This window comes from Sclerotinia sclerotiorum, genomic scaffold (genome assembly GCF_000146945.2).
Source record: "Sclerotinia sclerotiorum 1980 UF-70 scaffold_10 genomic scaffold, whole genome shotgun sequence".
Lineage (NCBI taxonomy): Eukaryota > Fungi > Ascomycota > Leotiomycetes > Helotiales > Sclerotiniaceae > Sclerotinia > Sclerotinia sclerotiorum.
The window spans coordinates 1,412,602-1,425,066 of record NW_001820826.1 but is presented as its reverse complement, the minus strand read 5'-3'; the positions used below and the strand labels follow the sequence as shown (position 1 = coordinate 1,425,066).

Below are 12,465 nucleotides of genomic sequence, written 5' to 3'. Positions count from 1 at the left end.
TCTTTAGAGTTATCTATTATCAGTTTACCACTGATAGATTCTTCAAGCCTTTTGGTTGGAATTGGATAAAAGCTTTAGAAAAACATTATTCAGAATTCACAATATGAAGAGTTAAAGTATTGGACTGGAATTGTTACAAGAAAAATACTTATAAGATTATATATTGGTTTGAGGTGATAAAAGATGTGTTACAAGATCCGGCTGTTTTAGCCGAAAATGTGTATAATATAGATGAGACTGGAGTGATGCTATCTATACCAAGCTTTATCAAAGTCCTTGTAAATAAGTACAATATACGAGATTATAGAGGCACATGAATCAAATATATCATTGTGATTATGATTGAATGTATTAGTAGTGATGGTAGGTATCTAAACCCTAGGATTATCTGGTTAGTGAGTATTTATTGAAGCAATTGGATTATGTTTTTTATTTCTAAATGGCAATATGTGTGCTCCGATTCTGGATATATTGATTCTAAGATTAGCTTAGAATGGTTCAAGTGTATATTTGATTTCGAAATTAAAAAACAAGCTAATAAGAAACCACATATTTTGATCTGCGATAGCTTTGGAATATACGAGACCCTCGAAATCTTAGAGTTCTGTTTCAAGAACAATATTCTTTTATGCTGTCTCTTCTTTTATACCTTCCACAAACTCTAATCTTGTGATGTAGTAGTGTTTGCTCCACTCAAGGCAGTTTATTGCAACCAGATTGATCAACTTGAACAAAAAGATGTAAATATGATCAGCAAGGAGCACTTCATTTTTTTATATATCCCCGTAAAGGGGGGGGGGCGTTCATGCTAAAGAATATCAAGATTGGTTTCGCTACAAGTGATTTGTTCCCGTTCAATCCAGATAGGGTGCTCAGAAGTATGCCTGCCCCTTTAGCTGAACCAGCTATGCCAAAAGCCGATGAGGTGAAGGTAGCGTCTTGTTGGCAAGATATAGAACCGCAAACGCCTGTGACGCCAGTTTCAGCACAAGCCTTTATTTCACTGCAGAACCTGATTATCCAACACGATGCTCATACGACGAATGAAACGAGCAAACAAAACCTGGCAAGGCACTTGCAGAAATATACTAAAGCTTTCCAAAAATCCTTTATTAAGAGCATCCTGCAAATTGACCAAATTCAATTTCTGACCACAATTAACAACAAAGCTAAGGTTCGACGATCGACGAGGTCGTTGGTGCTAGGAAAGGCGAAGGTTATGAGCTGTAAGGACCTTGAGGAAGCACAAGCAAAGCATGCTGTAAAAGAGTCTACCCAAGCAGCTAAAGGCAAGGAAAAACGCGGTCGGAAGCGCAAGGGTAAGCCAGAGGTAGGTGAAGAGGACATAGATACGGCGAAGCATAGTCGGAAACGCAAGAACGCTGCGCAAGATCCGCCTGAGCCGGCCAATAAGGTGATGCGAGCATCAGTGACAGTCTCAATAGTACAGATAAGCGGGATACCAATCGCGGAAGATGAGATTATGCCAGAAACATGGAGAGCCCCAGTGGCGCGGATGTATTAGCGAAGGAAGAGATTGCCGTACGATATAATAATAGAGTTGATAGACTTGATCCTTGGTTGAGGCAAGCTCGTGCTGGCTTCGAGACTTGTTGCTATAAAGTAGAGTTGATATTAATCTGCATTTGTTTCTGATATAATGGGTTGTACCAGCCTTTGGTGTCATGATTCTGCCGTTATGCCTTGCAATGGCCGTTGCTTGCCATCATTATGCCCACTATTGTGCCCGCTGTCGTTGTGCCCTTGTTATATTATCTTGGGTAGTGTTGCCTCTTGTTGTCGAGCATGCTGAGCACACCACTGTCTTGCCATGTTGTCATTGTTTGAGCTGCTCTCAACGTCTTTGCTAGGTCATCGCGGTCAGGCGCGCTGATACTGTGCTCCTCTTAGCACTCTTGCAACCCTTATGATTCCATCATCAGATCATCATAGAATTCGTTGGCGATCTGTCCACCTCTGCAGAGGCGGGATTCCCCTTGGTTCCAGGGCTGAATATCGAAGAGGCTTATCGTTCTATAGCAAAGTGATAAGCTGTGAGGATACTGTTGAGGCATAAGTGAAAGCATGGTGTAAAGGATATTATACTGTTCATCAGAAGTGAAATCAGTGTCGCTTTTCATCTTTACCAGCACCGAGCAGCAGCTCGGCCAAAATCGGCTGATAGCTTAGTAAGCTTCTACAATACAATTGGTAACTATCGGAGTAAGTTGAGTTACTAAATACAATGAAGATTTGAGTTAAGCACGAAGCTCCTATATACTAAGGAAATCCATCTGATTATATAAACCTTCGTTCTCGGGAACCCAAGGAGCCCTTAGGATCTGTCCGCTCCAGGAGCCTTAGGAGCGCTCAGAATCCAACCGCTCCTCCGGGTCCTGTGACCCTAAGTATATGGCTCTACTGTAATTGATCGTCCAATCTCTAAGCCTAAGGTCCCTATAGTTATATGTTCTGCACTGGTCGTAACAATCTACTAGGCGAAATAAGCCTTGATAATCAGTCACAGGTTTATTATAGCATATAATGTTTAACTGAGTTATATGATAAATAGAGCTTTATATGATTTAGTAAAATCCTTAGAATTTAATACTATAGAAGAAAGAGGATCGAAAGGCCTTAAATGCTTAAATACACAAAATAGATCATGTTCTAGTCACGTGTACTCATAGCTTGTGGGTCGCTTACACAGCGTTGTCACAAGTTAAATATTGCTTAGTAAGCAGTTCTAAAAATAAACATCACCAGATTACTAAAGTGCATTCTTCCTCAACCAGTATAGCTCAAAACATCCTTCCAGTTAATATTGTTATGATTTATTTGTTACTGTAATCAAATTTTTATATGCTCTAAATTATGCACTCTAATAATCATTTGCTGTACTGAATCTCAACGTCTAAATTGTGGCATTGTGACTACGGATTGCTTAAGCCACAATTCGAAGGCAGGCTCCAATTACGCTGTGCCACGAAATGCATCACATGCTACAGGCATCCCCACCGCGCGAAGGGCTACTCTACATTCAATAATTTCATCCTACACTTCATCCTGATATAGAATTGTGATTTCTTGACATTGGATAATCTTATCCTACACTCTATTCTGGTCTAAAATTGTGATTTTGATCTCACGTCAACTTCCTTAAAACAACGCGAAATCCCTAGCCGTTCGCAATTATGTATCTTTTAGAGATGAAAAGCCCCGAGCGAATTCAGCCTGATCTATGTTGCCACCCATAATACCCTTCCCTACGCAATCCTTTCACATACTTGGACAGATCAAGAGGTCACATATAAAGATCTAATGAATGATACTGGGAAAAGCAAGTCTGGCTACGAAAAGATCAAGTTTTGTGGAGAACAAGCGGCTAAAGATGGCCTTCGATATTTCTGGGTGGACACTTGTTGTATTGACAAATCGAATCTTACTGAGCTTTCGAGGGCTATTAATTCTATGTTCTACTGGTATCAAAATGCGAAGAAATGCTATGTATATCTCACGGATGTATCGACCCCTGGCGATGATGTATATGTCCAAGCAAACCAGAGCATATGGGAAGTAGCCTTTCGGAGTAGTAGATGGTTTACTAGAGGCTGGACACTTCAAGAACTTATTGCTCCAGCGGAAGTCGAATTCTTCTCTCAAGAGCACAAGCTACTTGGTGACAAAAGGTCACTCGAAAAACTAATTTATGAGATTACCCGAATTCCATTTCAGGCTCTACGAGGGGATCCTTTCTCTGATTTTAGTATCGCTGAGCGGAAAAGATGGGTAGCACAACGCCAGACAACCGAAGAAGAAGACCTGGTTTACTGCCTGTTAGGCCTCTGCAAGGTGTCTATGCCACCAATCTATGGCGAGGGAAAGGAGGTCGCACTGAAAAGGCTCGAAATGACAGTCAAGGGGTTCTCCACTAACGAGAGCGAGCCGAAAGATCTTAAAGGTATGGCAGATCTAACCTGATTTGACTATACTAAACACTATTTTATAGATAATACCGCTTCATTTATTGTCCCATTCGGCAGAAATCTCAACTTTATCGGTCGTGGAACACAGCTTACCGAGGTGGAAGCAAAACTATTTACAGGAGGTCGAATGACAAAAGTTGCCATCACAGGGCTCGGGGGAATAGGCAAGACCCAGCTGTTGCTTGAACTTGTCTATCGAATAAGGGATAGATATAAGGATTGCTTAGTGATCTGGATACCCGCAACCAATACGGAAAGTCTTCATCAAGCATATCGAGAAGTTGCCCGCCAACTCAAGATCCCTGGCTCGGACGAGGATAAGGCTGATGCAAAGAAACTCGTGCAAAATTATCTGAGCAAAGAAAGCGTAGGTCGGTGGCTCTTAGTTTTCGATAATGCTGACGATGTCAATATGTGGATCACTGTATCTAGGTCAGGATCTGGCCGTCTAATCGACTGCCTCCCACGAAGTGAGCAAGGATGTATCGTCTTCACAACGCGCGACAGAAAGACTGCCGTTAAGCTTGCACACCAAAATATCGTAGAGGTACCAGAGATGGGCGAAGACGTAGCGATACAGCTGCTCCAGAAGTGTTTAGTTGATCCAGATCTGGTTAACAATAGACCAGATACAACAGCCCTACTAAAAGAGCTCACATACCTTCCACTTGCTATTGTTCAGGCAGCAGCATATATTAACGAGAATGGGATTGCGTTCGCGGATTATCTATCCCTCCTTGCAGAGCAAGAAGAGGATGTTATTGATCTCCTTAGCGAGGAGTTTGAAGACGATGGGAGATACGATAATATAAAAAACCCTGTGGCTACAACATGGCTCATCTCGTTTGAACAGATACGGTATCGGGACCCTCTTGCAGCCGACTACCTATCGTTTATGGCATGTATAGACCCCAAGGATATTCCCCAGTCTCTTCTTCCGGCAGGAAGGTCTCGAAAAAAGGAGATAGATGCAATTGGGACACTTGATGCTTACTCGTTTATTATTAAGCGAGTGGCAGACCAAGCTCTTGATCTTCACCGACTAGTGCATCTCGCAACGAGAAATTGGCTTCAGCAAAATGATCTGATCACCCAATGGACCGAAAGGGCGATTATACGATTAGAGGAAGTATTCCCAAACGATGACCACCAAAATAGAACTACATGGAGGACGTATTTGCCACATGTATGTTATACGCTAATGTCTGATAAAGCTGGCAAAGATGGGGAAACCCGGATTGCTCTGTCGCGGAGATTTGGGGCGTGTCTCCTTAGTGATGGACGATATAATGAGGCTGAGATACCGTTTGTGGAAGTAATGGAGAGGCACAAGAGTGTTTTCGGACAAGAGCATCCTTCCACACTAACCAGTATGGCCAACTTGGCTTCGACATTTTGGAATCAGGGACGTTGGAAGGAGGCCGAAGACTTGGAGGTGCAAGTGATGGAGACGAGAAAAAGGGTGTTAGGGCAGGAGCATTTAGACACACTGACCAGCATGGCCAATTTGGCTTTGACATACCAGAATCAAGGACATTGGAAGAAGGCCGAAGACTTGGATGTGCAAGTGATGAAGATGAGAAAGAGGATGTTAGGGCAGGAGCATCCAGACACACTGACCAGCATGGCCAACTTGGCTTCGACATACCGGAATCAGGGACGTTGGAAGGAGGCCGAAGACTTGGAGGTGCAAGTGATGAAGACGAGTTTGAGGGTGTTAGGGCAGGAGCATCCTTCCACGCTGACCAGCATGGCCAACTTGGCTTTGACATTTTGGAATCAGGGATGTTGGAAGGAGGCCGAAGACTTGGAGGTGCAAGTGATGAAGACGAGTTTGAGGGTGTTAGGGCAGGAGCATCCAAACACGCTGAACAGCATGTCCAACTTGGCTTTGACATTTTGGAATCAGGGACGCTGGAAGGAGGCCGAAGACTTGGGGGTGCAAGTGATGGAGATGAGAAAGAAGGTGTTAGGGCAGGAGCATCCTTTCACACTGACCAGCATAGCCAACTTGGCTTTGACATACCGGAATCAGGGACGCTGGAAGGAGGCCGAAGACTTGGGGGTGCAAGTGATGGAGACGAGAAAGAGGGTGTTAGGACAGGAGCATCCAGACACGCTGGCCTTTTCTACTATCATCTTGCCCTCATATGGAAGGGACTTGGCCGAGATAAAGAGGCCCTTAAGCTTATGGAAGAATGTGTATTATTACTGACTAGGATTATAGGTACTAATCACCCTAATACATTGTCTTCCCGTGTAATATTACTTGAATGGCAGACAAATGAACTAGAGATTGATCCGGAGTAAGGAGAAAGAGAATGGGAGGAGGGCTTTACCTAATTATCAGATAAATAGAGTAGTTATCTCTTTGAAACCAACAACACTAAAAAATGTTCATATTCAGACTTCGTAATATGTTCTTCACACTATTTCTCTTAATGTAGCAATATATTTATCTCAAAAGTCATTCAATTTCGTTAGTCTGTCTCGGCACATAGGGTGTCTCGCTACGCAGGGATGGACGTTATCTGGTTTCTATTGAATTATACATAGACTGAACAAACTAGCTAAAGGGTATAGAATAGATGTTGTAGCGCCCTTCGATGTTGTGCCAGCTATAGTAGAATCTACTGTAGATCCTACAATATCGCATGACCGACTGTCAGAGCAACCTGTATTACATGAATTCTGATCTATATGGAAATTCAAAAAAAGTTCTCTTAAAGGGTTGTGCTAAAACAACAGAATCACAATGAATAGCAGTGACTGTTGTGCGATAATCAGATGGTAGCCAAAGAATATTTGTACTATTTCTAGTAATCCAATCATCTGATACAGTTAAAGTATATAGCAATATTGGATTATCCAAATCAGATATGACCTGCTTAACATCGGCGAAAAAGCGACTGAGTAAACGATTCTTGTATAGCCTTCAAGTGTTGGCTGAATTTGTTGCCCTGTCGCTGTATCCCAAAGCCGTACTGTATTATCCCAAGATCCAGATACGACCTGCTTGCCATCAAGCGAAAAAGCGACTAAGTGAACGTAGCTTGTATAGCCTTCAAGTGTTTGTAGCATCGCATTCCAATATGATTCTACTATAGGCTTCTGCTTAATCCAAAACGGAATATCCTTTTCAAATATTGTTCGGACATGTGAGAGGCTAGACCTCGAATAACTCAGAGGCATAGGTTCAGGTAAATCTGTTAAGAAGTGCATGAGGACTATGTACATGAAAGTGTCTCCATATATATAATAGAGAGAAAGGACTGTAGATAATTCTAGAAATATGGAGAACAGCATAGAAGTCAGTGCTCAGCGAGGGCTGTGGCCCGAACATCCACATGGGTTCTAACCCTTACAATGCGAAATGAAAGACGGCTGTTGATCAACAAGCAAATAGATCAGACTCTATAACACGGCTGTAGCATAGTTGATTCGGGAGTCGGTAGCCTGGCAAAAGAAGTAAGATAAAAGAACCGGCTTAGCCCCAGACTTCTCTAGTTCATTGATAACTCCGCAAAGGAGCATCGTCTTGCCCTTGCCAGGATTGCCCTTGATCCAAAGTAGCCGGCTCTGCTGATCGTTGCGCCATTGTCGGAAATCGGAGTTTTCCAAGATCCAATTGTATGAGCCCTATAGTATATCGCCTTTCATTTCTTCAATACGCTTTTTGTTGTTATGCGGATCGGAAAGACGTAAGTCTTGGATACATTTCTGCATCTTGTAGAACTTGTCTAGAAGCTGATTATATACACATATAAATCCCTCGCTATAGATAGGAAGTATATAGATATCGAAAATGCCTAATAAGGAATACACTTTATTTTCTGCCAGTGTAGTCTGACGGTGTTGTATCCACTGCAATTACTCTTCGACGCTAAATCGAAACAACGATTGTCCCTCAAACGTTATACAAGGAATATTAGTTATCTTATCAATTTGGATTATTAGAGAACCTTTATTACCAAACCATCCACATTCCCGAACAAAAAACTCGATCGATACTGGGGCAAGAAGCTTTTGAAGTGTTTAGCCTCAAGTGAACCATTTATTCTTTTATAAATCCGATTCCTATAGTTGCGGAATACATTTATAATTATTACTAATGGAATATTTAGAGATATTCAACAAATAAATATAACATTGGACTGCATTGCAATACCAACGAAATATAGAGTTGATAGATTGTGAGAGTTCAGCATCATCGCTCTTGTTGATATAATAAGTATCGATCCAGAAGTATTCTAGTCCATCTTGTCTAGCCTGTTCTCCACAGAATCGGATTTTCTCATAGTCAGGCTTGACCTCGCTAATACTATTTAGGATATCCTCAAAGGTAACTTTCTCATCATTTGGTCCCCATGTATGCGATAGTATAGTGTAAGGAGGGACTTCGCCGCTAGTCGGTTCGCAAAAAACGATCTCGCTGTCAGGTTTGCGTTGCAAGAGATGTATAAAAGATATACTGGAGGTTCGCAAGCGTTATTGTAACAAATACAACTTGTATCGCTGATTCGACAAATTTTCGTAAACACTTCGATTTGAAGGTCTAGATTTTGAAGATTAAAAAGTTTAAAGATTGAGATGTTAAAGAATTGGGTATAAGAAAGACATACAATCGTCGTCGCAAATGCTGCTAATGAGGCTGTGTCGTAGCGTAATCTGATTAACCACTTATATGTCTGAGGCAAAAAAATAAAAATTGGGAAGAATACTTCATTTTATAGAGACCTTGTTCAATACAAACTGGATCCTGAGAGAACTTTGCTTTTTGTTGTTAAAACACTGGTTTCTTTAAAGTCAAAAAGCAATGGGGTGCTATAGGTGGGATCAAAAGGTCGGAACAATTATGAACACATCTAAGGTTGTAGACTCTTTCCGCACAAGCCACTTTTTGCTCTATTTATAGATTACCGGGGAAGCGGGATTCTTCGGTGAGATTGTATCAAGCCACAAGCGCTATTACCATGTGTTTAGCAGCCACAGACTTCATTAAATTTTTTACAGAAATTGCTAGAACTACACCATCGCTGACTAATATCCTCAATTACTTCGTCGGAAAAGTATCATCTCTGCGACAACGCCATATGAAATAGCATGCTCTAGCCCATCACAAAACTTGCACTTACTTCTCAGCATTGTGATAAGACGTGAAAGTTCATATCCAGTCGTTATACAAGTTCAAAATGAAGAAAGATCTTAATAATAGTAATGCGGGTGGAGAGGTCCTATTGTGTTAAAGAGCCTATCCATGATTCAGACGAACGGCGACAATACGATGAAAATTTTCGGAAGCAAGAAGCTAGAAGTATTCCAGAGAAGCATTCAAGACATATAGAATGATAATATATAAATTATTTGATACTTTCATGGATTTAGAGCCGCTTGAATTCGAAGTACCTGTGATTTGTCTCGTGATGGGGTGCGTCTCGCTACGCAGGGACGGACGTTAATAGTAGAGTATACTAAATCTTGAGCACGAAGCTCTACACAAAGGAAACCATCCTGATTATATAGACCTTCGTCCTCCATTGGATCTCTTGGATCCTGAGAGTTTGTGGACCTTCGATTCGTATGGACATACGATTTGTATCCCTGAATATGCAGGGTCCATCACGTGACTTTGATCAGACTATATGTCCAAGCTTGCTAAGGGTGGGGAGATCCTACGAACCGATTACCATACAATTTTGTATGTGAATCGGTTTGCTTTTCCACGGGGTCTGAGCTCATATGGACAGGTTGACTGTTACTACGTAACACTCAACTTGCTCTTTTAATTCCATCAAGCAATCTCGTTTCCAAAACACTCCTTATTCAACCCATCTACCTACACCCAACTCAACTTCAACCCGTTCATTCCATTTCTTAACAGTATCGCCCAATCGAAACCATATCTCTTCCACCTCCATGTGAACCTCTTGCCACTTCGGATGCTCATCAATGTTTTGCTTTAACAATGGTCTCTGAAAGCCAAATAAAATCAGCGCTTGTTTGGTATGTTTCTGCTCTAGGTTCTTTACCAACAGCATAATTACTTTCTCTGTGATGCAGCCACTGAGTAATAAACTAACTGTTTTTTCTATAATGAGGGAAATTTACATTTATATTAGGAGATTGAAGAATATGAAAAGACTGATCCTATTCAAGAGACTGATCTTTAGTAAAAGACTTATTATAGGAAAAATCGAAAGGAGTAATTTACAAGTGTTGGGGAATATGCTATTTTGGACATTTCCTGTTTTGTCAAGGCCAATTAGGACCTTCCTCACTCTATTCTAAATTTGGATGCTGTTCCAATAGCAAAGATCAGCTTATATAATTCTAGCAAGGGTCTATTGAGGACCTTCGGCCTTGGAAAAAAAGATGAAGGTGTATGAACGGCTTGTATAGTTGCATTTCCCTTTTCCTTAAATATGATTATAATACCCAAAAGCACTATCCCAGTACAGAACTCTGTCTGGACAAAACCTTCCTATAGTCTAGGATAAATAGTGGGGTTATGGTTCAATACGGGCTGGGTTAGGTGAGTTTCGCCAATGTTCTCCACTTTATATTACGTCAGTCTTTCATTTGGCAAATGAACGCTTTCCAAAGTGGATCAAGCTTGGAAGAAGGTTCTTGATAAGACGAGATCTGATATGTTGTAGCCGCTATGAGATTCCTTGCAATTTGAGGTCTGGAGCAGTTTCACTTTGCGCCATTCTTGGACAAGTCCGCATCACTGATTTGAAAACTGGCGAACGGACTGACCTCTATTATTTGATTTAAATGGATGACAGCAATATCACTCATATCATTATCAGTGCATTGACTATTAAGTATAAAAGATAGATCTAAAGCTGAAATACCTGATGGGTGGTGTGATCTTAAAGCTTTGGCTGCTAAGGTACGGGACGACCCGATCTAGCACGACGATATGAAGGAGTTATGCCCTTGTACCCATACTTCTTACTCATCTCCAGCATTCAGCTCAACAGGGAATGCACGTTGTGTTACATCGGGTAACATATTCCGCATCACATGACTAAATAACGGGATCAGCATAGTCATGTGACTGGCTCTAGGTAATCTAATTAGAGCCACTAGAGCCAGAACACAAAGATCTATATAATCGGAATGGATTTCTTTACTGTAGAGCTTCGTACTCAAGATCAATCACTTAGTATACTCTACCATTAGTTACGAACAGCATATCATTACTGTTGTTACTTAAGTCCCTGCTTGACGCCTAGTTATAAACCTACTTCAAGAGCCTAGAGCACTTCCACGTGATCTAGACGGCTACCCTCGTAACACTTTGAGCACCATTACTGCTTCAAGTACCGACTCGATAGTAACGACATCATGTCTTCCAAGACACCACAGCCTAGCAACCCCGCCACGACCAGCCAGGTCACTCCCGAAAGCACCGACAAGGACGGAGACATCGCCATGGGAGGTATCGAAGACCCCAAGGAGATTACCGTCACCGAGGCTCTCAAAGTCGCCATGCCAGACCGATTTACAGGCAACCGACAAGAGCTAGAAACCTTCTTGCTTCAACTTGAGATCTACTTCCAATTCAATCAGGATAAGTTCAACCATGACGCCGACAAAAGCGTCTGGGCTGCCTCCTACCTTAGAGGAGAAGCCGCTAAGTGGATCCAACCATACCTCAAGAATTACTTCACCAACTTGAGCGAGCCTAAGAAACGATTGTATCCCACTCAGACCATTTTTGGGAAATTCGATGGGTTTAAGAAAGAAATACGGCGAGTATTCGGGAATATCAATGAATTGCGTGGCGCCGAGTCCAAGATCTATGGCCTCAAGCAAACATGTCAGCAGTCAGGTACGCTGTGGAATTCAGGAGGTACATAGGTACCACTGGTTGGGAAGAAAACGCAACAATGAGCCACTATCGGAAAGGGCTCAAGGCAGAAGTTAGGTTAAAATTGGATCGAAATTGCAGTTGAGAAGACCTGAATAAGTTAATCGAGGAATCTGTTAAGATGGACGAAATGCTTTACGAATACCAAAAAGAACGCCGATCTTCCAACTTCCACGGCAACCGAGATCGTGGGAAATACCGCAAGAATGGGGGAAGACCTCGAGACAACAAACAGTCCTACGAGGATCCAATGCAATTGAACGCGACATTCAGGAATAAACTACATAAGGAAGAGGTAGAGTGAAGGCGCAAGGAAAAGCTTTGCTTCAAGTGTAGCAAGGCAGGCCATCAGGCAAGGGATTGTCAGAGCGATAAGACACCAGGAAGAGGAGGCTTCAACAAGAAGTTCGACAAGGGCCAACTTAATGCCACCTTTATCCCTCAATTATGGGCAGTCAGCACAACCGAGCTCCCTACAAAGCAATCGCCGGCTTATATCGAAGAAGAACCAGAGGTAGAAGAGAACCTCGAATGGCTTGACCGAAGCCCTAATCTCGGAGAACTATGGACTATCCATGGGATAGACGCATGGAACCGTCG

At 42.1% G+C, this 12,465-nt stretch overlaps 3 protein-coding genes across 3 annotated transcripts; 2 read left to right on the top strand and 1 right to left on the bottom strand.

The window, feature by feature from the left end:
* Positions 1-805: 805 nt before the first annotated feature.
* On the top strand, positions 806-1,525 carry SS1G_08055 (hypothetical protein; the record flags this gene model as incomplete). Its single annotated transcript, XM_001591378.1, has 1 exon — positions 806-1,525. One exon carries the CDS (start codon positions 806-808, stop codon positions 1,523-1,525), a length of 720 nt encoding a protein of 239 aa, XP_001591428.1.
* Positions 1,526-3,321: 1,796 nt separating this feature from the next.
* SS1G_08054 (hypothetical protein) lies at positions 3,322-6,681 on the top strand (the record flags this gene model as incomplete). The annotated part of the gene is made up of 4 exons (XM_001591377.1): positions 3,322-3,961; positions 4,010-5,172; positions 5,484-6,292; positions 6,570-6,681. 4 exons carry the CDS (start codon positions 3,322-3,324, stop codon positions 6,679-6,681), a joined length of 2,724 nt encoding a protein of 907 aa, XP_001591427.1.
* A 1,740-nt stretch (positions 6,682-8,421) lies between these two features.
* On the bottom strand, positions 8,422-10,024 carry SS1G_08053 (hypothetical protein; the record flags this gene model as incomplete). The annotated part of the gene is made up of 5 exons (XM_001591376.1): positions 8,422-8,541; positions 8,609-8,654; positions 8,907-8,951; positions 9,512-9,624; positions 9,827-10,024. The coding sequence occupies 5 exons, from the start codon at positions 10,022-10,024 to the stop codon at positions 8,422-8,424; spliced, it is 522 nt and encodes a 173-aa protein (XP_001591426.1).
* Positions 10,025-12,465: the final 2,441 nt, after the last annotated feature.